Here is a 27785-nt window from a genome sequence, read left to right as displayed (position 1 = left end):
GGAGAGCAGATTTTCCTGAGCCACGGGGCTGGAATTTGCTGTCTGTGAGATGTTTTCACATTTTCATTAAATTTTATGTCCATGAAAACCTCATTACAGGAGCGAGGATGTAACACCATGAGCAGCTTGAGCTGTCCTAAAGCTGTGAGTGCTCAGACTGAAGAGTGTTTGGGTTTGATTTTTTGGAGAGCTTTTATTTTGTGATATCCAAAGGTCAAAGCAGAGCTGCCAGGAGGGTGGTGGGAGATGCAGTTGAGCAGGAGGAGCCCGGGGCAGGCAGTGGGTGCTGCAGGGGAGCAGCCCAACCTGCAGCTCCTTCAAACGTCTCCTAAAGCCTCCTGGCTTCCCTCCCAGTGCTGGGAACATTTGGAAGGGGGAGCAGAGCCTGGCTTCCCTCAGCTCTGCTCCACTTCACTTGGTGAAAATGCGAAGGCTCTGGATGACGCAGCGTTCTCAGGAGATGGAGCAGGGGAGGGGGGATGGATGGGACTGGTGGGGAAAATCCAGTGAAAATCAGGTTTCCCAATAAGAATTTGTTCAAATGTGAAACCTTGAGCTCAGTCTGCCCTAGATGTCCTTCTGGGCAGGGTGGACCCCCCTCTCTGTGCCCACCATGGTGCCCCATGATGCTCTCAGGCTCTTCCCAAAGCCAGCTGGATTCCCACAGGCAGGTTTGCAAATTTTCACTTGCTGCCTCCTGCTCCAGGGACAGCTCAGAACCCCTCTTGGAACCCACCTGGCACAACATCCCTTTCCAGAGGCATTCCCCTGCTCTCAAGGGTTCACTTGTCACCCCAGCAGTCCCCAGCCAGGATGCTCTGGGAACACCCAGCACTCTCAGGTTTCCAAAATGTTTTGGATGCTACACAAAGGATCCCCTTTATTCCAACCTGCCTTTTGCAGCTTCACCAGCACACACAGGCCTGAGAGCACGAGGGGCTGCAGAGGGACCTGTCTGGTTTTTAATAACAGCATCAGTTGCAATAAATAGAGATGGTTGTTTAGGTCTTAGTCACCTAATAGCAATGTTTGTGCTTGAAGACATGATTCAGCTCTTGCAGGCACTTCTTCACCTCACATTCTCCATGGGGTTTGGGAAATGATGGAAGAAGAGGCTTTGTAAGAGTTCTACAGCGTGTGTTTCACTTGTTATTTGATATTTAATGTCCCTTTGGGCATTCAATAAAAGTAGAAAGCTGAAAACCAAGCCAGCAAACCTGAGCACTGTCACAGCAGACAAACATCTCTGAGGCTCCCAATGTGCAGATGAAGGTGTCTTTGCTTCTGATTTAATGGCTCGGTTGATGAGACTATACCCATGTCTTTATAGCCAAGTTTCCTGCATTCTTCTTTTTGTTTTGCATACATCAGTCTAGGAGTTACAGAGCTCTCTCCTTTTTTATGGTAAGTTTGATTATTCCTTCTTGAGATTACTGACAGCTTTGACAATTCCCTACCTCTGCATTCCTGGGTAACGACAGCCTCATCCCCCTGTGTGTTCTGCAAGTGCTGCATTCAGCCTCGGGAACACTGAGTTAACAATGAGCTGAGAGGAAAGAGCAAAACTTGTGTGAAATGCTGAGTTGTGAGGCCACAGGGCCGAGCAGGTTCCCCAAGTGGTCTCCCTGCCAAGATGTCAACTTGACACTAAAGTTCCTTATTTTGCAGTGGGCCTGAATTTTCCTTGTTGTTATTAATTCTCAGAGTCTGCCGTGTGAGTTGCTTTTTTAATGCTTTTTTGGTGCTTTTTGCCTTGTCCTTTCATTCCCTGCAGGCTGTATCTGTGCCTGGCAAATGGAGATTCACACGAAATTCATTTGACACGCACAACATCCGCGGCGGCGGAGTCTCGGCTCGGGCTCTGCTCTGATTAAATTCACTCCACGCTCTGACAATGTTTCCAGCTGGGAGCAGACCTGGTGTTGCTGTTCCTGATGCCTGTGGGTGCTCTGCCCTGCACTGGGCATTTCTCCTGGCAGAAATGGGAGAAGTTTCAGCTGGAGCATTTCTCCTGGGCACCTCCTTGCCCTGGGGTGATGGGGTGCCTGTGTGTCTGTGTGACACCCCCAGAAAGGCAAAGCTTGCCCAAGGTCGTGGGGGGAAACAGGAGCTGGATGGAGCTCCTGGGGCTTAAGTGATGCCCCAGCCCACCCTCTCCAGGTGCTGGATGGATCCAGCTGTGCTCCTGCTGGTCCCCAGGGCTGGGGAGGGGTTGCAGCCCCCCAGGCATGGCCGAGGCTCCTGCTGGTGGGACTGTGCCCATCACCCTCCTGGCAGGGGGTTACTGGGGGCTGGAGCAGGACAGGGACCCCCCTGACACGAATCCCTGGAGCCCTGTGGATCGCTGGACATGGATGATGGGCTCTGTGGATGACGACTTTCTCTCACTCTCGCCTCTGACTCATCCCACTGTTGCCTCCCACAGATTTATTTATTGTTCTCCCAGACGCAGGAACAGCAGAGTTGAGTCTCCCTGCCCTGTGCCAGGCCCCTCCTCGGGCAGCTGGGCTGGGATCAGCAGCCTTCAGCAGAGCCTTCCCCTGCACCCAGCCCTGGGGGTTCTCAGACAGGGGCTTTGCCTTCCCTGAGAGCCCCCCTGGCTGCCCCCCGAGCCTGGAGAGCAGAGAGGTGTGTGTTCACACACAGCACCCAGCTGTGGAAACAGCGCTTGGCGTCCTGGGCTGTGCCCGTCTGGTGTGCTGCTCATCCCCTGCCCAGGCAGGGAGCAGCTCCTTGCTGAGAGTGAGTGCTCTCCTGCTCAGGGCTGGCAGGAATGTCGGGGTGCTGAGGGGCTCCCCAACTGAGCTGTTGGAACTGAGGGAATCAGGAGAGCAGCCCTGTAGTAGGAGGTACACTAAATCCTTATTAATTGTGTTTTGTGACAATGTCTGCTGGCAAATGAGGACTTGTAACATCGGTAGCATTTTGGGGAGTGCTGCAGCTGGAGGCAGGAAGGACCAGCTCAGCCCCATGCCCCCAGAATTCTGAATGACACCTTTGCTTTCTTGGTTCCAGGGGTGCAGGGAATTGCTCTGTGCTGGAGCTGGGAGCAGTCCCCAGGACCAGAGCTCTTTCCTCAGGCAGGATGCCACCAGATTGCTCAGCTTGTCCCTCTGGTGGCCTGAGCAGCTGCTCATGGTGGGACTGGTGTGGCACCAGTGTCAGGGACAAGCGGAACCAGCCCCACTCTGCCGTTCAAACTCCAGCATTTGGAGGGGGATGTCCTCTTCTTCTGGCTCTTTCTCTTTCATTTCTCTCAGCATCTGACTGTTTTAAATAATTCCTCCCCCACGCCTGTGTTATCACCCAGCATGTCAATACGCTGCTGTGCCACCCACCCCTCTCCTCGCCGAGCTGCACGTTGACACTTTGCACCACATAATGTGAGGCAATTAGTGAATGGAGAATAACCTTCCCACTTAAAAGCAGGATGGGCTGGGAAGCATCACACGGGTGGATTGCACGGGGAGTATTAATTGCTTTTCTCTCCAGTGACTCCTGGTGTAGGAGAGTCCATATGGAGAGAGAGGAGGAGGAAGCGATGCTGCGGGAGAAACAAAGTCTCCGGTGCTGGAGAGAAGCGCAAAGCCCAGCGCATCCGAGTGGGGGCACTTCCCTCTGGATCCGGAGGCTGTGGATCCGCGGGGGCTGCGGATCCGCCGGTGCCGATGGATCACACGGGCCCGGTGTGGGGTACCCCGGGCTCGGCGGGACTGGGAGCTGCCGGAGGGAAACCAAAGCTCTGGGGGCAGCGGGATCCCAGCGAGGGTGGTGTCACCTTCCCTGGGTGGGACTGAAGTGCTGTGTCGGGTGACGCTTTGCACAAAGCACAAGGGGCTGTGTGGCCACCGTGGGAGCAGTTCCTGCATTGGGGAATCTGCTCACCAGCACGAAATGGCACCACAGCGAACTCCCCAGCGCCCGCACGACGGCCTGGGCTCGGAGGGAGGAACGAAGAAAGAAGCAAAAAGGAGAGGAGTGGAGCCGAGCTGGGGCAGAGCGCTCAGTGGGACCCTGCTCGGAGCCGCTCCCTTTGCAGCCGCTCACCTCTGCGAGGGGACACAATTTTGGGGCACTTCACATTTGGCCACATCATTACTGGTGGCACCTACTGGTACATGGGGCTGAACTTGGAGGGGAGGCACCTTGGAGCCCATCCCGTTAACCCTTTCCTGGAGGCGGCCGGCTCGTTGCCAGGCTGCCCACGCTGTCCCTGGCTCGGGGCCATTCCCAGCGGGGCCGTGTTTTTGCAGCAGGGCCCCCCGGGAAGATCAACGCTCCCGGCCCGGCCGCGCAGCACGGCACAGGAATTGCCGGGGCTTGGCCGCGCTGTTTGCTTTCGGCACAACCCCGAGGCGCTTAACGCAAATATTTGGGTAGTGGAAAAAAAAAATCCAACCAAATAAAAAAAGAAAAGGGAATAAAAAATAAAAGAACAAAATAGAAAAAGAAAGGAAAGGGAAAAGGGAAAGAGAGGAGATAGGATAAGGAAAGGGGAAATGACGGGGAACAGATAGGAAAAAGGAGAGGGAAAAGGAAAATAAAGCAAGCCAAAGGTCGTGCTGACAGAGGCCAGAGGCGAAGGGACGCGGACCGGGCGGATCACCGGCTGCTGCCGCACCCCGGGGGTCGCGGGGACCGGGGCGAGGCCGGCGGGGGCATCTCCGGGGGAGGAGGCGAGCGCGGCCGCCGGTGCGCGTTGGGCGGAGCCCGGCCCCGCCCGGAGCGGCCCCGCCCATCCCCGCCCATCCCGCCCATCCCCGCGCTTCCCGCACCTGTTGCCGCCCGCTCCCCGCCGCGCTCCCCGCGGAGCCGCCCGGCCCCGGCATGCGGAGCGCCCGAGCGGCCCGCGGGCTGCCGCGGCGGCGGCTGCGGGGCGCGCCGTGATGGGCGGCCGGCAGCGGCCCCGGCAGCGGCCCCGGCAGCGGGACGGCGGCGCTGGCTCTGCCCGCGGCCGGCAGCCCCCGGCCCGCGCCCCCGGCAGCGCGGGGCGCCCATGCTCTGCCCCGCCTCGGCGCTCCGGGGCCCCGCGCCGCCGCGCAGATGCCGTTCTCGGGCGAGGAGCGGAGCCTGCAGGGGATCTACAAACCGGCGGGGCCGGTGCGCTCCGAGTGCTACACCAACCGCTCCTTCGTCTACGACGATGGCAGCGCCCACAGGTACCGGGGCTGGGGAGGGTCCCCGGGGCTGCCGTCGCGGGGAGCGGCGGGGCCGCCGCAGCGCGGAGCTCCCGGTGCGGCCGGAGGAGCCCCTTCCCCTCTCGGGGCAGGCGCGGCGGCCGGCAGGACCCCCGGCCCCCATCCCCGCCGCTCTCCCCGTGCTCCGAGCCTGGAGGAAACTTTCTGCGGCACTCGCAGGCCCGGCCGGGGTCCCTGCGGATGCCCCTGTGGGCGCAGCACCTCGGGAACGGGGCAGTCGGGAGCTGCCTGGGGACGGGGAGGGGGCGCTTGGACACCCCCGAGCAGTCCCGTGCTTCGTGGGAAGAGCGTCCCTGCCGATCCCTCTGGCTCTGCTCCGGGGTGTGAGGGCTCGGCAGGGCTCGGCAGAGCCCTGGGGCTAAAATACACCCAGGAAAAGGCTGCGTTCCCGTAGGTGCTGCCCAGCTCCTGCTCCGTTTCTGGGCTGGTTTTGTGCCAAAGTTGCCATGTCCGGTGTGAGGGAGGGGCTGCGGTGTGGAGGGAAAGAGCTGCTTGAGATCGGGGGGACTCGGTGCCACCATCCTCTTGTGCCTGGCAGCAGCACCTGTTCCTCACAAGTGGTCCGTGCCAGAGTACCCCAGTTTTTCCTGGAAAAATGCTGTGTATTGTCATTGTTCTGGTTAAATTTACTAGTGTTGCTCTTCTGACTGTCACACTCATCCAATGCCAGCTGAAGTGTGCAGATGAGTCGTGAGTATCAGTTCATGCTTGGCAGATTGGGACCTTAGCTGGGTTTGTGCCCTGGGCTGCCCAGCTGGGATTTTTTATGTCTTAGTCTGCTCGCCATGATTTAGGGAAATGATCTTTTATTACTAAAAACCTAAGTGAAAAAAGAAGGAACACTCTGTTCTTTAACTTTCAGTACATTGCCACTGAGGTGGGTAATTAAGAAAATCCTTGAATATTGTTTTTTTCGGTTTAAGACCCTAATTTTTACCTTCTCTCTGTCAGTGACACAATGTCCAAGGCTCCGTGGTGCCTCAGGACCCCCAGCTCTGGGTGGCACCGTTTGGTTATTTTGGGCACAGCAGGGTGGCTGCAGAGCACAGTGCTTTCCCCAGCCCTCAAACTGCCTCATTTTGCAGCTGTGCTTGGTGTGTCTGCAGAAATGACACCCTTGAGGGGGTTGTTCTGTCTGTGAAGATCAGGGATGGGGTTGGAGACAGCAGCTCCTGGAGATTTCCAACCTCAACATTAGGGGAAGATGAGGAGTTGCTCCTCATTACTGACACCACAGACCTGCCAGGGATGATTTATCCTCACCTAAAGCACTACAAAATCCTTGCCCAAAGATCCTCCTGCCTGTCTCTTTCAATCTGGACAGAGGAACTTTGTTTCCTAATTATTGCTCTGCAGCTCGATGTGTTTCTAACCCCCTCAGGCTCTGGAGAGGTTGAAATGCCATTGCTTGTCTTGCCTGCCCTTGTGCTCAGCCCTTTGCTGCCCTTCTGGAGATATTAAACAAGCTGCCCTCAGGACTCTGCAGCTTCCCCAGCTCAGAGCAGACCGGTGTCTAATGCACTTTTCCAGAGCTGATAGCTGGAGAAGCAAAGAGGATTGTTAGAGACAGGCTAAAGAGAAGGGCAGGAGCAGCAATGAGCACCATTAACCCATCCCAGGGGGCCCTGGCAGATCTGCTCTTTGCTTTCCTCCTCTGCAGCTTGGGCTGGGGGCACGAATCCTGTCACAAGTGGTCACCCACATTTCACCACCTGCTGTCTCTCTGCCTGCTACAAGGGTTTCTCCCTCACCTCCCTTGGGTTTCCCTTCCTCTCCAGGGGCTGTGGGGTTTGTGCACAGCCCCCGGGCAGAGCAGGGCTCAGCAGCCCAACACCATCTCCTTGTCTGCTCTCTGTGCTCGCAGGTGTGGAGCTGTGGGTGTGATGGCAGACAAGCAGAGCTGTCACCAGAGATGTGTGTGAGGGATGTGAGAGCAGCAAAGATGCAGAACACATTCACTGAACCTTCTGCTGAGTGCTCGAGGGACCTCAGCTGGACTGACCCCACTGAAATAAGTGGGAAACTCAATTATCCCTTCACTTAGCAAATCTAGAGCTGGCTGAAAAGCTGTTAAAGAGAAATTCTGTCTGCTCGGTTTCCTGAGAGTGGAAATGTCTGTGAGTTTCCTCCTGGCCCTCTTCATAAGGGGACAATGGTACTGAAAGTCCCTCCCAGCTGGAAAGCAAAGGGTTAAATCGTAAAAGCACTTGAGAGTTTGTTTGGAGAGTAAATACACATTTCTGGCACCCAGAGGGTACAAAGAGCCTAAATTTCGCTGTCCTACCTCGTGGGAAATGTGGGTAAATGTTTGCACAAGGATCCAGCCCGTCACTTCGGGGAACTGAGGATTTCCTCGGGCCCGCGGCTGCGCTTCCTCCGCCTGCCCATGTACGGGCACGGCGGGCACGGGTGATGGATGGGCAGCCAGATGGAAGGACTCGCACGAAAATATCCTGCCCGAGTCAGGGGGCCAGCGGGAGAGGCAGGGCTGGGCGGGAGCAGGCTCGGATTTTCCGTCCGCTGCCTCCCGCTCCCATGGCTCGGCTGAGGAGGAGCGGCGGGAGGAAGGCGGCGCGCCCGGAGCCGCTGCCCAGGGAGCGCATGGCTCTGCCTTAGACGTACGTGGCTTTTCTCCTCTCTGCTCTTTGGGGGGTTCTGTGTGGCTGCTGCTGTTTGTGGGCCGTGGGAGCGGGGTTTGGGGGCTGTGCCGGGGTTTGGGAGCGGGGTGTGCAGGGGAGGTGGGTCCCGGCTGGACAGCAGCAGCCTGCCAGCCTCGGGGTGTTCCCGTGGCACGGCAGCTCCAGGGGGCTGTGCTCAGTCCCACCTGGCTGGGACAGGGCTTTTGGCCCTAAAAATCGCAGCAAGATTTGGAGCAGTGGCAGCCAGGTTAAAAATGCCCATAGGCACCTTCTGCCACCGTGGTTAAAGCCTCTGCCTGAGTCCAAGGGCAGGAGAAAAGAAAAAAAGCACAGATTAAATGGGATTCTTGCTAAGTGTGAGCGCTCATCTAGGTCCAGGGTGGTTCTCCCATGGCTTCTCCTGCTCATCTTTCAGTGAATCCAAGGAAGTGTCTCAGTTTAGCACAAGGATGGTCCCTGCAGCTGACAGCCTGTTATTGTCTCCTAAGTTTTCAATTTTCTGCAAATGGATGAGAAGATGCTTCTTTGGCAGAGCTGGCACTGACCCGGGCTCTGTAGCTAATTAGTAATCAGTTCCTCCAGGCGTGATTACCAGCTTGGACATTTGTCAGCTTCCAGAAAGTCAGCCTTGTGGATTGCAACAACTGTTGCTTTGGCTGCCCATGGGCATCCGGGCCTTGCTGTTCCAGGAGAAATTGCAATGGGGAGCCATAAAATCCAGGGCCAAACATCCTGTGTTTTCAGGGTGTTTATGTGACAGAGATAAGAGAGAGTTCTGCTCTTGTTCTCCTCAGATGGTGAGGAGAGGGAAGTGGGGAGCACCCACCAACACACCTGGCTCAGTGGGAAGAGGTTTTGGGACCCTTCCCCAGCATTCTGTTCATAAAAGGACCCCCAGGGTGCTGAGTGTCCTCCTCAGGAGCTGCCCTTGGGCTCTGGCATGGCCGTGTCACCCTTCGCTGGAGAACAGCAAAGTAGGTCACTGCCTGTGCTCAGGGCTCTTTCTGCTCTGCAAAAATATTTACAGCATCTCTTTGGATCCTCCCAGTCCTGCAGCGACCTCTCCCTGACCCCACGCCTGGTTCCCGAGCGCTGCACGCAATTTGTTTTGGAGCCTTGGACGTTTCTCTTGCATCCCTGCCAGGCTGGGCTGGAGTGGGGAACATCTCATTCATCCTTCTCATGAATAAGCCAGGCCAGGAGCCAGGAGAGCTCTGAGCACAGGTGTCCCTGGTGTCCCCTGGCAGGGCCTGGTGACACAAACTGCAGGAGGGGAGGTCTGGAGGGAGCTTGGGGAGGAATTCTTCCCTGTGAGGGTGGGGAGGGTGCCCAGAGCAGCTGTGGCTGCCCCTGGATCCTGGGCAGTGCCCAAGGCCAGGCTGGACGGGGCTGGAGCACAGTGGGAGCTGTCCCTGCCCTTGGGATGGGATTGAGGGCAGGAGGAGCAGCCCCTCCTAGGGCTGGAGGTTGTGCCAGTGGCTGTGCCAGCCTGGTGGAGGCTTCCCTGGGCATTCCCTGCTCCCTCCTGAAGCCATGGGCACTTTCTGCTTCCACAAGGGATGGGAGCTCTGTGCTGCTGCTCCTTTGAGCTGCTGCCTGTGATTTCCCTGAGCTCCTGCAGCTCCTGTGATGTTGCTGCTCCCTGGTTGTCCTCTCTGGTTTTATCTGCTTTTTATCATGTCTCTCTCCAGGCTGGAGACTCCTCCAGGTCTATTTGGCCTTGCCTTGCACAAAACACTTTTTAAAACCCACAGTTACCTGTGGTGCCCTTCTCTGTGCTGTTCCAGCTCTGAGGAGGGGAGCCACAAGGGTGTGTGACTCCATGGTGGGCTTGTCTGGAATAAAAATCCTTCCCTAAAACTTGGGGTTTTGACCAGCTCTGAGAGCTGTTGGCTTTGTGGCATATCTGCTGTGACTGTGGCTCTTTCCTGAGTGCTGATTTGCAGAGTTCTGTGTGTTTGTGCAGGAAGATGACTGCCCCCTCTCCCTTTGGGTCAGCTGGAATTTATTGATGCTAATTTTTGTCTGACATTTTGTCAGTGCCACAAGGTCTTCCTGTTTACAGTCTGGTTTTGGTTGGACTGCAGAGGATCATTTGCAGTCATCCCCATCCCCTCTGAAGCCCTGCAGTCCTGGAGAGCCTTGTGGGACCCCACTGATGTTTGCTTCAGCGCTCCCCTTCTGTTTGTCTCCTGCCTTCCAGCCCAGGAGACACCTCCCTTCATCCCATCACGTCCTGGCCCGCCAGGTGTGGTGACAAACCTGCCTCTGGGGGTTTATTTCTGCAAGACTTTGTGGTTTTGAACGGTGTGAAGGGACTCTTCCTCCTCCCACATCCCTCTATTATTTTCTGCTTCCATAGCAGGGACTGTTCTGCAGGAGCCTGGAGCATAAAGAAGTTTTTTTCCTCCATGCTCCAACCCTTGCTGCTTGCAGCAGCTTGTGGCTGGGCAGAGGGGAGGATTATCCCAGCAGTTTATTAGCAAGAATTAGCACTTTGCCCATCTTGCAGACTTTTTATTTTCACATGAGCCTGAAAGCTGCTGACAAACGTGGGTGAGGATGTTATGGCTTGGGGTGAGGAGAGTGAGACACTGCCAGGATTGTGTCCCTTGGGGTGTCACAGACACACCAAGAGGGGAGGGTTGGCCATTGGCTCTCCGAGAGCAGCTCTGGAGGCTGTGCCAAGGGAATTGTTCTCTTTTCAGTGAATTATCTGTTTAGGTTTGAGGTCTGTGGTGGTTGGTTGGTGTGAATGATGAGCCTGGTGTTGTCCCTGCAGCACCCTGTCATGAAAGGCTGGGTGGTTTTCCTGGGGGATCTGGTGTGCACAGCCTCCAGCATTCCCAGTGGGACTGGCAGGGCCTCCCCTGGGGGGTTGTTTCCCCAGCAGTGAGTCCTGGTTACTCCATTTCTTGAGCACTGGGGTTGATTGAGCTTTCAGAAGAATCTGTGTGTGCTCCCAGGCCACCCTACAAACCCAGAAGGAAAAAGGGGTGATGTCCTTGGGCTGGACACTCTGGGAAATCTGCTCCTCAGCCAACAGCTCCCACAGAAGAGTGGGGCTGATGCAATCCAGGAATAGCCCTGGAGAGGGCTGAGTCAGGAGTTTCCTGGCAGGGCTGGTGACCTTGGCTCTGCAGGCTGAGTGCTCTGGGTTTGCCCCTTCTCCCCAGGCTGCTCCTCCTGAGATGCTGGGAATGAGCCCTGGGAGCCCAAGGACATGGGATGGGGAGCAGGGCTGTGTCCCCAGGCAAGCACCCTCGGGATGTTGCGCTGCAAGTGCTCAGCTGAGCTAATTTGCATTTTATTTGCATATTTATGCAATAAAATGGACAGAATCACAGAAGGATTTGGGCTGAAGGAACCTTAAAGACCCTGCAGCTCCAACCCCCTGCCATGGGCAGGGAACCTTCCACAGCCCAGGTTGCTCAGGTTGGCTCCACCAGACCTTGCACCACTCCAGGTTGGTTTTTGTTATTGTAGAGAGGAGGAGGCCCCAGCCCAGGCTGAGGAGTGGGAGCTGCTCCCCTCCCCTGCCAGGAGCCCAGGGTGTGCAGGATGGGCTTTCCATCCCTCCTTTTTCCCAGTGTTATTTGGGCTTTGCAGCCACCAGGGACATCAGCATGGCCTGTTTGCCTTTGTGCCTGCTGGAAGCCCCAGCCCTGGCAGCCCTTCCAGGCAGGATGCTCTGGACAGAGGGGATGCCTGTGGCTCACTCCCTCTGGATCTCTGCCCCCTGGGAGGGCCAGCACTGGAAAATTTCAGTGGGGCTGCTGAGCTGCCTCTGCCACTCATGTGCTGCTGTGGGATCAAAGAGAAGGGAAGAAGTTTCTCTGTGGGGCTGTGCCTGCTGTCAGCCTGTCACACCAAACCCTGTGTGCACCAGGCCAGAAGGGAAGGGGAGCTGTGGGGCTCGACTGCAGATGCAGGGCTGTCTAATGAGGAAAGTGGCTCTGGACCTGGAAGGTACAATTTCTACTTTTATCTTCTAGAAAATAGCATTTGCCAGCGGGGGAAAGGCTTGTGGAGCTTTGCACTGACTCACTCTTCCTGTTCATTTTCCACGTGAAACACACAAAATGCTAATTTCTCCGTGAGGCCTGTGGTGCTAAATTGCCTGTGCTTGTTGGATGGATGGATTTGTCACAGGGCTCGGCAACTCTGCAGAAGTTCTGAGCAACAGCAGCTCCTGACGTGGACAGTCCAGCTGTCTGTGGAGATGGGAATTGGGATGCAGGAGTTTATTCTGGGAGACTCACACATGGTGAGTGTGTGTGTGGAGATGGGTGAGGGTGTTCTGCAGGCTTGAACCCAAAGCAGGGCTGGAGCCAAAGCTGCTCAGGCTGCATGGGAATGATGGCTGGGCTTGGGATGGGCCTGCTCACATCCTCAGAGCTCTTCAAAGCAGGAGATCTCAAACCCACACCCATGGCAGGGGCACGGTGACCGTGGGCACTGTGACACCTCTGGGGAGGGACAGGGATGAGAGCCTGGGGCTCCTCCTCAGCAAGGCAAGGCAAGGCAGAGCCAGCAGTGCCCTGGCTGCTGCCCGCAGAGGAACCAGCTCTGAGTGAGCCCCGACTCTGCCGTGGGGCTGTCCCTGCAGGGCTGGCACGGCAGGGCAGTGCCTGGGCAGGGGGCTCTGCTGGCTGGGAGGTCTGTCCTGCCCTGTGCTCACCCACACACATGTGCAGAGCTGCTGCCTTCCCTCCCTGCCCGGGCCTTGCCCTCTGCTGGGCTGTGCCGTGCCAGCTCTGCCACCCCTCGGTGCCAGGAGCGGTGCCAGCCCTGCTGCAGGGGCAGGGACGGGGATGTGCTGCCTTCCAGCCTGGCTCTGGGGACCACACCTCTGTCCCCAAGCACTCCAGCCATCAGGAGACCCCACAGGGATGTCACTCAGAGGGGAAAAAACCCCAAACCATAAAGAGAGGGGAGAACAACTGTAACCTGGTAACCAGAAGAGCTGTGGGAGGAGAAACAAACACGAGATGATTGTATATATTTAAATAACTATAGGAAAAGAAAGGGCAGCATTTCCTGTATGGCTTGGCTCCCTGGGGAGGCTCAGGCAGCCTGCTGCTGGCTGGGGTGGCCGAGGATGGCCCAGGATGCAGGACGGGCTGGGGCAGGGGGGACAGGACGGGGCAGTCCCTGCTGTCCTGGAGCAGCCTGGCCCAAGGACCCTCTGGAGAGGTGTCCCAGCCCTTGAGGGCAATCCAGACTCGCCCTGCCATGGTCTGGGCCAGCCAAGAGCAGCTGGAGGCTCCTGCCCAGCCAGTGCCCGTCTGCTGCCCAGAGCCTGGGCTGTGCCGGCACATTGTGTCTGTGTCGGTGCCAACAGCCAAAGGTCAGACCCTGTGTGTGATCCTGCTCCACTTGCAGCCAGGGATTGTCCTTTCCATGCCCTTAGAGGTGACAGGAGGCACAGCAGCAGCTGCCTGGGCACTGCAGGGACTGCTGGGTCCCAAACTTGGGTGGCTTGGCCTGAGGAGGGGATGCTGGTGCTGGACACGAGGCACTCGCCTTCCTGGCGGCACATCCAGACTCCCTGGCCATCCTCCTGGGCAAGGATGGACTTGGAACAGATGGCTGCCAGCAGGGCCTGCTGCCTCTGGCTCCTTCTGCAGCTTGGAGTGGGAGAGGAGAGGTTTAGACCGGAGGTTATGCAAGAACCTGCCCCAAATGTAGGTGCACCTGTTCTGTTTGCACAGCCCAGCCCCCAGAAGGAGAAGATCTCCTGCAGAACCTTCTGGTGCTGGCGGAGCAGAGTGTCCCTGGGAGCTCTGGGGCTCCTGGAGGTGCCTGGCAGGTCTGGGCAGGTCCATCCCAGAGCAGTGTGGGGTCTCTGGTGGCCCTGGTGGTTTGGGAATGGTTTGTGGTGGGAAGCAGGAAGGTGCCCTGTGGTTTTTGGGGTGTGCAGCGTGCCAGGAAGCGGAGCAGGAACTTGGGTTGCGTCCTTCCTCTTTTTGACAGACATCATTACAAATAATAATGGAAATCCTAATATCCATGACAAGAAGCTCCCTGCCCGTGGGTTTTCCTGTGAGACAGAGCTGCCTCTTGGGTCTGGGGAGCTCTGAGGAGGGCTCAGAGCTCCCCAGGGGCTGGGCAGGGCTGTGCCCCCTCCCCGTGGCTGCGGGAGCTGCCCAGGCTGGCAGAGAGACGCTGCTGTAGCTGAGAGTGGAAGAGTGTGGAGGTTTCCATATGCTGATGGCAGCACGCTGTTTTAGTGGTACAGGGTTCTGGAGGAAGGAAGGAAAGGGATGATAAAAATAAAGCTGCAGATCTGTATTTAGCTATAAACCACTCCAGGATTATTTTTTTTTTTTTCAGTAGTATTTGAAGACTATGCAATAAATGAGCTTGTTCATGAATTTTTTATTTTATGCCACTACAGCTTTGAAGAAGTAGCCAGGTTGCTGTGGCATTTCCATAGCTCAGGATCCCTGTGTTTGGGAGGAGAGCTTGTAAATCCTCTGTGCCAGTGTCAGGAGATTTGTGTGCTGTGCAGGAGCACTTTTGCCTAAGACATCAATGTACAACATCTCAAAGTCACTGAAATTGATAAAGACGTTGTGACAAAGAAGCAAATGCAGTATTTTGTGTAGTGAAGCTTCATCCAGAATAAACAAATGTGCCAAAATTTTAAAATTCTGAATGATTTTCTATGCAAGAGTAAGAGAAAATGCATTCAAAGTGTAGCTGCTACTGCCAATGGGAGAAGAAGCTCAGATGCAAATAGCAGAAATTGTGTTTCCAGAGCTACTGATATAATTGGATTTTACTACAGATTCTAAATGCTGATAAAGGACAGTGGTGAATATTTGCTTTGTTTCATGATCTGAGGCCAGGAGAGATGGATTAATTGAGTTGGAAAAGAATCACGTGGAAATAAAAAAGCCAAACAGCACCCAAACCCCAAAAGATGTGTTTGATATCCAGGAGAAGGGCTGGGAATAGCTGTGAGCATCCACAGCTTCCAGAGAGGGCAGGATAAGGATGGCCCTGCCTGTCCAGGAGCTGTGGAGTGTCAGCCAGGCTGGCAGCTGTGGGTGAAGATGCCCTTTCCATGTGGCAGGCAGTGTGTGCAGCTGCAGCACTCCTTTCCTCTGGGGAAGGAAACAAGGTGCTGCTTTGAGCAGGCACTCCACAAGCACTGGAGAGCACTGGGTGTGACAGTCCCCTTCAAACACAATCACAATCACCCCCATTTGGAGCCAGGCACCTGGCTCCCTGCTTTAAACCATGGGTGTAAGAAGAGGGTGGGTAATTTTTGAAAATTGTATTTTCTCACGCTGAAATTTGTGTTTCAGAGTGCTGTCCTGATGGCCTAGAAAGAGCCTGCTTTTGGCCTCATTTGTCATAGTTAAGCTCCAAGAGGAAAGACTTAATTGTGGCTTTTTTTTTTTTTTTCTTCTGTGCTTAATGTTAGATCCTCCTTTGCAACACGAGCTAGAGGTGGTCAGCAAACCTCAGTGTTTATGTCAGTGGATCCAGAGGGAGTGCTTGAGTTGACAGGAGCTTGGTTTGATTTATCCTGAAGACCAAGTTTTGGATCAATGAGCAGCATAGAATAACCTCCCTGATGCCCAAGGCCCTGCACAGATGCATTAGTCAGTGCAGAGCCCTGGCTGCTCCGTGCATATGGCAGCGAAAAGGAACTGGGGAGCTCTGGGGGGGACAGAATTAAGTGGCAAATAACAGCAGTGAGAACCATCTGAAGAGCTGAGGGCGGGCTGGGCTGTCTGCTGGGGCTGTGCTCAGCAGGAATGCTGAAATTCTGCATGCTGACTGCTCTTCTGGAAACTCGGGAGCAGCAGCTGAGCAGGGCTTTGGGATCTGCTCAGCTGGGAGCTGATTTACAGGGCTGGGAGCTGGTAGAGAGAGAGGAGGATCTGAGGAGCCTCAGCTCCCACCCCTGCAGCAAACCCCTGGATCTGTGCTCGGTGCTGGTTCAGCATCCAGCAGCTGGAGGCTCTTCTGCCTTTAGCTGGTGCAGGGGCTACTGGAGGCAAAGCTGTGGGAAGATGCTGGGAATGGATTGGAGAGGCTTTGGAGGAGACTCTTGGAAGAACATCAGAGAGGAGCTGGAGCCTTTCAGCTCTTTGCTGCCTCACACTCCAGAGTCACATGTGAGGGACAGAGAATCAGCTCAGAGGCACCACAGCTCCTCTTCCAAGCCCTGTCCTCCCCTCTTCCCACAAAGAGTCTGTGAAATTGGTGCTCCTCTCACGGCAGGGATGAACTTCCCTGATGAAGCCCAACCAGACAGGATCAGGGCCTGGGGTGCTGCCTTTGGGGTCTCAGCAATGAATGGCTTTGCTGCTTTGTGAAACCCCCAGTCTGCTGTAAGGGGGGTCTCAAGCTGATGTGGGCAGCAGGGGTGTACCCACGTTCTGGTTGGTAGATGTGCTTTGAGAAAAGAGACCAGAGAAAGCCCTTAACCCTCTGAAACAACCTCCTGAGGGCTGGCTGGGCTTCATCTCCTCCCTGGGAGTAGTGGCCACACGCAGCTGTCTGTGAGCCATCACCCTGGGTCCCTCCCAGGCACTGCCACGGGCATGCCGAGGGGTGGGTGCTGCATCCTCCTGGCCACGGGCATGCCGAGGGGTGGGTGATGTATCCTCCTGGCCACGACACTTGGCAGCTGGACAGGCGACTGAGTCATCAGCCTCGGCGGTTTCTCATTTAATCCCGGGGCTGCTCAGATGATTTAAGTGCCAGCAGTCCGGAGAGGAGGTTGTGCTTCTGCTTCCAGCACGGCTGTGGAGCCATCGCCTTGCCTGCCTCCCATCCCTACTTTTCGTCGCGGGGGGAGGCTGGGGGTGGATCTGGGTTTGGCCGTCGGCTCTCGATTATCTTGCGAGCAGTTTGATTTCCTCCCGGCAATTGGGCTCTTCCGTTGGCTCCTCTTGCTCTCCGTCGCTCGCCTGCCGAGCAGCAAATGTCCTGTGCCCGGCGCCGCTGTGCGGGGCGCTCCGGGGGATCCTGCCCGCCCCGCCGGGCCCTCTCCTGAGCCGGCGGAGCCCCGAGCCACCCATGCCCCCGGGGGGAGCGCTCTGCCGGGGGGGCACGGCCGCCTGCCCCGCAATGTAACCGCGGCCGGGGGTGCGGGGGGTGGCGCGGGGCCGGCCCCGGAGGAGGCGCCGGGGCGGGCGGGGCAGGGCAGGGCCCCCCTCGCCCCCCCCATTGTCGCTGTCCCCTCTCTCCCGCAGGCTCTCGTCGCCCGGCGGCTGCGGCGGCGGGGACGGCGGCGGGAGCCGCAAGAGCGGGGTCATTCTGGACATCGCCTCCCTGAAGATGACGGAGCTGGAGTCCGAGGTGCTGCCGCTGCCGCCCCGGTACCGCTTCCGCGATCTGCTGCTGGGGGACCAGTCCTTCCAGAGCGACGACAGGTTCGGGGGACAGCGCGGTGGAGGGCGCGGGGACACCGGGACACCGACCCGCCGGCAGGGACACACGGACCTGGGGCTCTGCCGAGGAGGGGGACGCGCACCTGGGCTGGGGGGCACACCTGGGCCGGGGGGGCACACCTGGGCTGGGGTCACACCGGGGACAGCCGCGGGACACCGGCGCCGTGCGGACGCGGAGCTGTCCGCGGTGCTGCCCCGCGGGCCCGGCCGGAGCTGTCCGCGGTGCTGAGGGCAGGAGGGGCCGGGGGCGCTGGGATGTGCCGGGAGGGCAGCAGGGGCCGGGGGTGCTGGGATGTGCCGGGAGGGCAGCAGGGGCCGGGGGCGCTGGGATGTGCCGGGAGGGCAGCAGGGGCCGGGGGCGCTGGGATGTGCCGGGAGGGCAGCAGGGGCCGGGGGCGCTGGGATGTGCCGGGAGGGCAGCAGGGGCCGGGGCGCTGGGATGTGCCGGGAGGGCAGCAGGGGCTGGGGGCGCTGGGATGTGCCGGGAGGGCAGGAGGGGCCGGGGGCGCTGGGATGTGCTGGGATGTGCCGGGCGAGCCCGTGGCGTGCGGAGCCCCGGGATGTGCGGGTGGAGGCCGCGGGTGTCTCCGGAGCCTCGGGGTGCTCCGGGGCTGGGTGTGCTGGGAGCGTTGTGGGTGTGCTGGGCCAGCAGAGCTCCGTGGGCAGCTGGCTGCGTCCTGGAGTCCCACCAGGGGCTGGCAAGCAGGAGAAGGGGCCGATGTCTGGGGGAGGTGTGGGATAGCGAGGGGCTGGTGGAGCTCCCTGTGACACCGTGTGTGGAATTTGGGCTGGCGAGCGTTTATTGAGGAGGGACGGCTCCTCCAGGCTGCCCTCGGATGCTGTCTTGGCAGCAGGGTGACTCTGAAGAGCTGCTGGGGTTGTGGTGCTGTTCTCCCTTCCTTGGGATGACCAGAGGAATGGCTTTTTTGTGCTGAGCGCCAGCCTGCTGTTCCTGCCTGGCTGGGATTTATCCCCAGGCTGAGTGAGCAACTGAGGGAATGCTGTGAGTGGCACGAGAATTCCATGGGCAGAGCAGTTCAATGAAGAGGAACAGGCACCTTCCCTTCAACTCTGCTCATATCATAAATTCCAGTGCTGATGGGGAGTCAGATTTTTATCTTTCCCCACCAATTAATTGTGAGATGCAAACAAACAGAGATGTAATTCTTGTTGGAGAAAACCTTTCAATTACTGGTTAGTCCTTGACTTGCTGCTGTGTGCCTGGTACACCTGCATCAAGGCTTTTGTGCATCTCTCTTAAGAGCTAATTTCTTTTTTTTATATGTACAAGTATCAAAAAAAAAAAAGGGAATTTGGCTTGGAGACTGTGAATGTGGGTTTTACAAATGTCCTCTATAAGTGTTCCTAAGTTTTATCGCTGCATAAAATTTGTCTGGCTCGAAAAGGAATCTGTGATCCTGGAGGTTTTAAAGCCCAGATTTCCTTAACAGACACTTAAACATTAATATAGTTTTATGACACCGAGTGAGAAGTTAACAGGAAATTCCTGCTGCAGAAAATGTCTGGCTTTCAGAATGGTTGTGATATGGCTCATTTGGTCAAGTCTGAAGATTTAATAGTTTTTATATTTAAGTATTTGGAAGCATCTGAAATATGGAAGATGGCAATAGCAGATTGTGTTCTTTATGTATTTCTCTGGTTACACCCCTTAACCTTCATTTTCCTCTAGATTTGGGTCTTTCTGATTCAGCTTCTCTCTTTAATTTTAATGTGGAGATACTCTGGGTTGTTTTGTTAATTCATTAGCCCCATTTCTCACAATTCATTAGCATTGTTTCTCAAGATATCTCGGTTTCACTGGCTCTGTGCTGTTTCCTTGAGTTATTTGATTTCCCCTTCATCTGGAAAATACTGATAATTTCCTTATGTGGGGGCATGCAGCTCTCTGAGCCCACATTTGCTGTTCACTGGAGTCCACTTGACTTCCCTGGGAGCTGAGATGAGCTGTGGGCTTTGGGAAATGTTGCTGTTAGGCCTAAATTCCAGTCCAAGTCATTAATAATAGTGGGACCTTGTGGCTGAATCGAGCTCGCTGGAGTAATTATGACTAGTTCATTAGCCTGCTCCAAACCCACTGAATCAGGAGCTGATTTAGGAGGAAAAAAATGAGAAGCAGAAAGACTTTTTGGCTCTGCTGTGCTTGTGGATGATAAGCAGCTCAGAGCTGTGCTTTGATGGGCTTTGTTACAGGGATGTGCTGAGGAAAATCCCCCCACAAACTCTGCAGGGAACCTGGAGGGGTAAAACAGAGCTCGTTGGGCTTGGGGATGTAACTCTGAAGGAAAGCACCCATAGTGCTGAATCTCTCATTTATTTGTCAAAGGAATGCTTGCATTTCATGTCTCAAAGATCTGATTTTGGGCATAACCCTGCAATGAGTGTGCTGCTGGAAGTGAGGAGGTTTCTGGGGTCAGCAAAGGCTGAAAGGATGGGAGGCCAAAGGGGAGCCTGGGCTTTGCTGCTTCTGGAGAGTTAAAACTGTTCCTGCTGGAGGTGAATTAGTGCATCCTCATCACAGGGGATGCTGAAGAGACACCAGCCCTGGAATGAGGTAATGCTGGAGCTTGAGGAGATGAGAGCTTGTTGGAACAAGTAGATAATTAGAGAGCTGTGGTACAGCAGGGGGAGAGAGTGGGTCCAGATAACCTCTGAAACAGAAGGAACTAATCAGTGAATGTGAGGTGGAATGGGTAAATTAGGCTGCTCCTAATTTACTTTTGTTTCTGGCATGTGAAAGATGATCACAGTCGATGTGAGCAGGGCTTGCTCTTTGGCAGGTGGACTGATTGACAGGAGAACTAAATAACACTCTGAACATCCCGTGGTGGATGCAATAAATTGGCCAGGGAGCAAATAGGAAACGGCTGGCTGGGAAGGGAATGTGGGAGGAAAATGGATTTGTGAGACAGAGAGAGAAAAGCCTAATGACAAGCAAATCTAGAGTTGTCAAGTCCAAGTGCTCCTTCCAGGATCATCTTACTATCTTCAGAGCTCACTGCCTCCAGAGGGTGGAGGGCTTTGGGCTCAGCTGTGTTTGAATTCTGGGCTCGGCAGTTCTGCCAGGCAGTGGCAGGGCTGGAGAAGCAGGGTTAGGTGTCATTCAGCTGGGAATTCCCAGAGGCCACAGACTGCTCTGAGGGCAGGAACCTGACTGCCAGGGCCTGGGAGGTGATCTCTGCCTTGGGGAGGGAAGGTTCTCTTTGGAACCTTGCAGTTGCCTCTGCTGTCTGGCATTAGTCCTGCCCAGTTCAGAAGTTTCCTTCCCATTTGGAAGGCGCTGTCAATGTCAGTACTGGGAGAAAAATGGATTTGTTCTGCTGGCTCCTGGCAGCGCTGCCTGCCTTATCTCCCTGATGTTTTGTGGCCACGAAAGCACCCAGAGCCTCTGCAAAGGCAGAGTTTGAGATGGTGAGCCTGTGGCAAAGAGAAGGCGAAGAGCTGGGGGCACAAACCCTGCTGGGGCCTGGCTGCCTTCTCACCTTCCTGGCACGGGAATCCCCAGGGCCAGGGAGCTGTGGGAGCCAGGCTGGGGTGCTGGGGAGGGAGCAGGAGCCCAGCACAGCATCCCCAGGGCTGGGGCTGCTCAGGCTCCTGTTCTGAGGGGATGCTGCAAGTGCTGATTAAAGGCAGCTGGGAAAGCACATCTGCTGGGTGGATAAATATTGTTTCACACCCCAAGCTGTGGCATCCCTTTGATGTTTGCTGTCCTGACTATGGCAGTTTTTGATCTCCTGCATTTCTCTTTTCTTGGACAGTGCTGACAGCTGGGTTGGGGCATGTATAAAAAAAGCCCATAAATGAAATTAAACTGTATCTCGGAAAAGTGTTCATTAGGAGCTTATTTGTTGCCTAATTTGAATAGTCTGAACGCTTTCCAGAAAATCATCGTCAGAAGCCACAGTCCTATTTACAGGAGCGAGATGTAATGGATGTCACTTTGATTAAGTGCATTTTTCTGAGGCTAATTATCAGCAAAAAAATCATTTTGATGGATGAGAACGTTTGGAAAAGCTGCTTGTTCAGAAGAATTCAGCAACTTCTCTATAAAATTTTAACATCTCCTATTTCAAATCAAAGATTTTTTGGATGTTGCATAACCAAGAAAAGAGGATTTTGACAATTCTTTTAAGTTTCTGCTTTCAGAGGTTTTTTTGGAGTCTTACAACTTCTTTGTCTGTGATCTGACATCTGGTCTTTGTCTCTAATTTGTCACTAAGTGGTGGCTCTAAATCTTAGGTCAGATTATGCTTGGCACGAGCAAAGTGAAGTGCTGCAGTGTCAGCCTCGGAGGATTTTATCCCTGCAGTTTTCATGCTAACATGCCCCAAGTGAGTTCCTCATCAAAATGCATCATTACATTAATGGAGCTGGGTAGTTTTGTGTTCCCGAGGCAGGTTCTGTGGCTGGGTCCTCACTTCATTGCTATTTGATTTAATGGGCAATTTTCCTCATTTTATTTGGAAGATGCAGATGCCAATTTGAAAATTCCAATTTGTATCCAGAAATTAGAGACATTTGTTTCTCTGCTGGTGAGGTAATGGCCAATATTTTAAGTCAGTGCCAAGTCTGCTCAGGCTGTAGCAGCTGTGCCAGTGAAGGTTTTACCTGGAATTAGGAGATTCAGCTCTGGTGCCTGTGTGCCACAAAATTCCCCTGGGGGAGGCTTTTCATCCCCCAGCAGTGTGACCCCTTGCTTGCAAAGCAGGATGGATATTATTGCTAATATCCCTTCCCTCAGTTATGGTGTTTAGACTTATTTCCACCATCCCTGGGTGCAGATTCTCTCAAGGCACAGCTCAGTGATGATGCCTGAGCAAACCAAGTCACAAATTTCCCTGGTGGAGGTGCTGGGATCCCAGACAGGACCTTGGGAGTGCCTGTGTGTCCAGCAGAATTAAATTGCTTCTCCTCTGCTCCTCCCACCTGGCAAAACAAAACCAAACCAATTATTAATTAGATAAGGCTGTTTAATTAATTAATTAATCAATTAGATGAGGCTGTTTCCCTGAGCCAAGGCTTTGCCAAGGAAGTTTCTGTGTGACAGCAGGAGCAGGAGTTTGCCCCAGCCAGCCCTGCATGGGGTGGGCACCTCCTCACCCTTAACAGGGGCAGAACCAACAGATGCTGCCCCTGGATTGCTCAGCCCAGCCCCAGGTGGGACTCACCAGGATGAGGAGCACTGGCAGCCTGAGGCAGATTTATAAAATTGATTTGGGTTTTCTTGTGTTTGCAGATTTTTTTTAATGATGGCGTTCTTAATTGAGGTTTGTTTTTCCAGTTGTTCTGAAAGGCTGCAGGGATGATTCCCAATGCTGTGTCTTAATTGCAGTGCTGCTTGGAGTTTTTTAATTGGTGTTTCCTTGCAGCTATTGGTGTGCTCTTGTCTCTTCATCTTGAGGCAGGTACCCCTGGACACTGGCAGGAGTATTAGGAAAATTATGAAAGTAATAGAGCAAAGAAGAAACGCAGTTCTCTTGTAATTATAACTATTATTTTATTTTAAAAAATGGCCATTGCTTTTTTCCAGGGATATTGTTTTCACTGTCAGCAGTGGGCTCTTGCCTGCAATAAAAGTAAGTGCACGTAGCAGGCTGGTGGAATGAGCAGAGGTGTCCCTGGGGTGCTGCTGTGTATGGCTGTGCCCTGAGGAAAAGGAAGAACAACATTGATTTTCAGTTATTTAGTGCAATTTAACACTGTGGGCTCAAATTTCCGACCCTCCCTGGGGTGGTTTTCTTTTCCCACTTATTTACTTTCCCTTTGGTTTCTTTTCTATTTGCTGGGGGAACGGGCTTGGAAGAGAAACGAAAGAGAAACCAGCACTTCAAGGTGTGGAAGAACCTGAGTGAAGGGGGGAGAGAAGGGGGCTTGGTGAGGGGCTCGTCCCCAGGGCAGCCCCTGGGGCTGGGGCTGAGCTCACTCGTGGCAAATTGAACCCCTGGGCAACGTGAATGGTTTTAGTCCCCTCCAGCAGCCCTACAGGACACACTGGGAGTGCCAACTGAGAGATTTCCTGGCAGGCAGAGTGCAGAGGGGTGTGAGAAATGCTGCAATCCTGGCTCCTGCCCTGGTCACTGGGGCAAAGCTCCTGCCACCTGCTCTGGAGCCTGGTGGGGCATCTCTGGCGGCTCCTGGGGTGGCCCTGGGGCATCTCTCTGCCAGGGGAGCTCCTGTGCCACCTCAGCCTGCTGGCAAGGGGCGGAGGGCAGCTCCCAGATGGAGCCAGGGGAGAAGCCTGGCTGGATGTGGGACCTTGGCAGGGATCTCCAGCACAGGGATGTACCAGGAGTGGGCACACACCACGCTGCTGCTGTCAGCACAGCAAGGCCCAGGGCCTGCAGGAATGCCCAGGAGGGCTGAGCAGCTCGAGGGGAGGCTGGAGGGCCGGGCTGAGCCCCAGGCTGTCACCTCTGCTGTAGTGACAGCACGAGAAACAACTTGGCAGCTGTAGCTCTAATTGCAGAGCATGCATTAAATTTTACTGCTGTGTTTCCCCACCACCTTCTCTCATCACAGTTGCATCTTTGTTCCCAAGGGAAATAATTTATTGCTGCTCTGAAGGTGTTGCTCATTGCTTTTCCTGTGCACAGCCTGTTCAGTGCCTGGCAGCTCGGGCATCCCCTGCTCACAGCCTGGGGGGACACAGAGGTTCCTCTCCCTCTGTTCCCAGCCCTGCTCAGGTGGGAGCTGCTCTCCCCCAGACCCCTCTGTGGCTGAGATCACCAGCAGAGGCTGAATAACTTGGTTGGTAGTGCTGCTGTGCATGTTCCTGTGAGGCATCTCATTGTGGTCTGTGCAGCAGAGGGGCTTGGACAGGAATAAAAGGCTGGAATTTGAATCCAAGCATCTCTGGTTGTGAGGAGTGCCACCACAGACAGGAGCAATCCTTTTCTACTTAGCCCTGCTCATCAAGAGAGATGAGAACACGCTGCCAGTGAGGCCCTGCAGCGAGCACAGGTTTCCCTGCCATGCTGCATTTGCCTCTGCTCCACTGGCACCAGTCTGATCCAGAGCAGAGGTGGAGGTGCTCATGTGCCAATTAAATGCCTCATCTTGCTGCTGGCTGACAGCTCAGAGTGGCTCACACGGGCTCTGTGCGAGGCTCGTGCCAGCTGCTCTCAGGTGCCCACCAAGTGCAGCCTCCCGGTCCCAGATCTGGAGATTTTCTCTATTATCAGTCCTGCATTGCTGCAATTAAAAAAAAAAAAATTATCTTTCAGAGAGTTCAGAGTTTAGATTCTGTTCTCCATCACACTTTGTATCAATTAATAGCATTGAATTTCATCGGCTCCGTGACCTCATTTCCTCTCTTTGTGAAGCTCCTTGGTGCCATTTTAGCAAATTTCTGGCTGCTGTTTGACTGCAGGGAGAGGATCAAAGTCCAGCCTGCTGGAGCAGGCAGGTCCCTGTGGTGCCAGCCTGTGGGGAGGTGGCAGACCCTGCTCTCTGTTCTGTCCCCACAACCTCATTGATGTTTTAAGCTCTCCCCTGCATAGCCAGAGGGCTGGAAGGAGGATTTCAGGGCTGCAAATTCCCTGGCAGGTTCAGCATTTCCCCTTTAATTATTCTAGGTAATAAATAATTGATAATGAAGAAGTTTGTGGCGATAGAGTTGAAATGCAAGGCCTTGGTGAGACAGGAATGCCATGGGTGTTAGCACATTGCCAGCAGATTGGAGGAATGTTTTCCAATGTTCAATGTTTTCCAAACTTCTCAAACTCAGAAAACTTGTCCTTTAAAGCAAGTAGTGGGGGAAGCAGCGCTTGCAAGCATTTTCAGAGTTATTTTCTGTCCTCAAACTCCCCCAGCCATGTGGTGCAGGGGCAGACGTGCTCTGCCAGGGCCATCCGTGGTTCCTGGAGGAACTCCAGGAGCTCGGAGCTGGCTTTGCCTCTTTGGGCTGCACTGGGGCCACAATTGCTTGGTCTTGCTTCTGCCTTGCTCCAGACAGACCATCTGCTCCTGTCCCTTCAGGAGACAGCCTGGAGCTGTTTCTGACCATGGAAATGATGTTTTGTGAGAGGGAGGGTGGGGAGCAAAGTTTGTGGATGGGCACAGCACCTCGGGGTTGGTGCCATCCCTCTGTGGGCAGTCCCAGCGTGCTCAGCCAGCCCTCAGGGTGGGGAGGAAGGTTTCTGCAGCCAGATGTGTTTTCTGCACCTCAGGGTACCTGGCACTGGTGTTTTTCCTGTGATGTTTTCCCCCATGGAACAGGGTCCCTCTAGCCAAGGAGGGGGCACATCCTGCTCATCCCCATGGCCGGGCTGTGACCCTGCCTGCAGCAGCTGGGTGGGAGAGCAGGGATGTGCAACAGCATGGACAAGAGACCACGGGGGGCTCGGGGCTGGGGAAGGGATGGATGGATGGATGGATGGATGGATGGATGGATGGATGGATGGATGGATGGTGGAGTGAAAGAGCCGTGAATCACCAGGGGAGGTGACTGACTGAAGTGTGGGGACACAGCAGACTTGCCTCAGTGAAGTGGGAGCTTCGATCACACCTTTCCTTTGTGGCGCTGCTCTTTGGATGAGCGAGAATCTTAGCCTGATGTGAGCTAAGGAATAGTGAGGGCTGGGTTTGTCCCTGTGCTGTGCAGAAATATCCTGGTTTTCTCCGTGGAGCTGGGTGAGGTGCTGGCTGCCCTGTGTCACTGTGCCCTGTTGTGTGTGGCACACTCTGCTGGGCTGGGGGTGCTGCAGGGTGAGCAGCAGGGCCAGGACTCAGCCCCCTCCTGCCACCCATGGAAGGATTTGTGTCCCTGGCCGGGGTCTGGGTGCCACACGGAGGGATGGAGCAGAGGCAGGTGTCCCCTGTGCTCTGCACCCCTCCTGCTGTCACTGGGCTGTCCCTCTCAGACACAAACTGTCCCTTGTGTGACATCTCTGCCCTGGCCCGCTGGCGCTGCCAGAGGCTGTCCTTCTCTCTGCCCCGCTGCCTTTGCTTTGCTGGGCAGGATTTGATGTTGCTGCTGTCACCAGTTCCTTTGTCACGGATGGTTTTTGCTGCTGCTCTTCCATCTCACTGCGGAGGGGCCCTCTGGAGGCCAGCACACACATCACTGCCGCCCAACTCCACAAATCCAGGCAAAATGGCATTTTCTTATTCTCTCCAGGACCCTCTGCCATCACCTGTCCTTGAGCTTTTGGTTGTAGCTTTACATGAAGCTGGCTGCTGTGGAGTGCTTGTCTCTGAGGTGCTGGATACGCTGTCTGTGGGCTTGGGGCAGCGAGGAGTGGGTCTGTCCCTGTCTCCTGTCTGTGCAGCCACCCAGGGCCGCTCTGCCGAGGCTGGACACTGGGATCCCGAGGGAGGTGCTGCCATCCTCCTCTCTGCACGTCCCAAACTCTTGGGACCCCAGATTCCATCAGGCCTGGTCCTGCTCTGCAGAGGGCTGGGATGAGTTCCTCTCTCCAGGATGGGCTTTGTCCCTCTCCTGCACCGCTGGGGATGGACACGGCTGCTGTGTGCCCTCAGCCTCTCTCCAACAGCAGGGCCCTTACAAAAGCTCCACTTTGAGGTGAGGGACCCCAAGCCCGCCCTGTGTGAGTGACCCTGATGGGATCTGCAGGTGTTTGGGGAGTTTGGGTGTGGATTTCTTTGGGCTGTGATTCCCCTGCCCTGCATTCTGCTGCCTGTGGCTCCCGGGAGAGGCTCTCCAGCTCATTCCCGTTCCCGGACCCTCAGGCTGGTGTTTCCCCAGCTTGTTCCCATTCCCATTCCCAGACCATTGGGCTGGTGTTTTCCCAGCTCATTCCCATTCCCATTTCCAGACTGTCAGGCAGGTGTTTTCCCATTCTCATTCCCATTCTCGTTCCCATTCTCGTTCCCATTCCTGGACTGTCAGGCAGGTGTTTCCCCAGCTCATTCCCATTCCCATTCCCATTCCCATTCTTGGGCTGTCAGGTGGGTGTTTCCCCAGCTCGTTCCCATTCCCATTCCCGGGCTGTCGGCCGGTGTTTCCCCAGCTCATTCCCATTCCCATTCTCATTCCCATTCCAAGACCATTGGGCCAGGGTTTCCCCAGCTCATTCCCATTTCCATTCCCATTCCCATTCCCGGGCTGTCGGCTGGTGTTTCCCCAGCTCATTCCCGTTCCCATTCCCATTCCCGGACTGTCGGGCCAGTGTTTCCCCAGCTCATTCCCTTTCCCATTCCTGTTCCCATTCCCGTTCCCGTTCCCGTTCCCGGGCTGTCGGCCGGTGTTTCCCCAGCCCGGAGCGCCGGGAGGCTGCGGGAGGCTGCGGCTGTGTTTGGATGAGGCAGCTCTGCCGCGCTTCCTGCAGCCCACGCAGCCTCCAGAGCAGCCGAGCGCGGCTCTGCAAATTTAGCAGCTCCCTCCAGGCAGGGAGCTCTCCTTTCTGGGCCGTGGGCAGAGCCGTGGAGCGGCTGTGCGTGGCTCACTCCCGGTGTGTGACTATTAGCAAAGTCATTTCTTTCCCGGAGCTTTGCTGCAAAGAGTTTCTGGCTGCAGGAGTGGACCTTGCCAAAGCCCCAGGTGCTGCTCGCAG

At 55.4% G+C, this 27785-nt stretch overlaps 1 protein-coding gene across 1 annotated transcript in view; it reads left to right on the top strand.

The window, feature by feature from the left end:
* Nucleotides 1-5043: 5043 nt before the first annotated feature.
* Nucleotides 5044-27785, top strand: part of KCNT1 (potassium sodium-activated channel subfamily T member 1) — a gene marked incomplete at its 5' end in the record, with an annotated part of 76763 nt that continues 54021 nt past the window's right edge. The window contains 2 exons of the mRNA XM_084219747.1: nt 5044-5159; nt 17056-17235. Coding sequence (XP_084075873.1) covers nt 5044-5159; nt 17056-17235 — 296 coding nt within the window. The remainder of the gene's footprint in view (nt 5160-17055; nt 17236-27785) is intronic.

The sequence above is a fragment of the Fringilla coelebs genome, assembly GCF_963513975.1.
Source record: "Fringilla coelebs genome assembly, chromosome: 21".
In the NCBI taxonomy this organism is placed as follows: domain Eukaryota; kingdom Metazoa; phylum Chordata; class Aves; order Passeriformes; family Fringillidae; genus Fringilla; species Fringilla coelebs.
The sequence above is the reverse complement of the archived record's forward strand: the minus strand, read 5'-3'. Positions and strand labels throughout refer to the sequence as shown.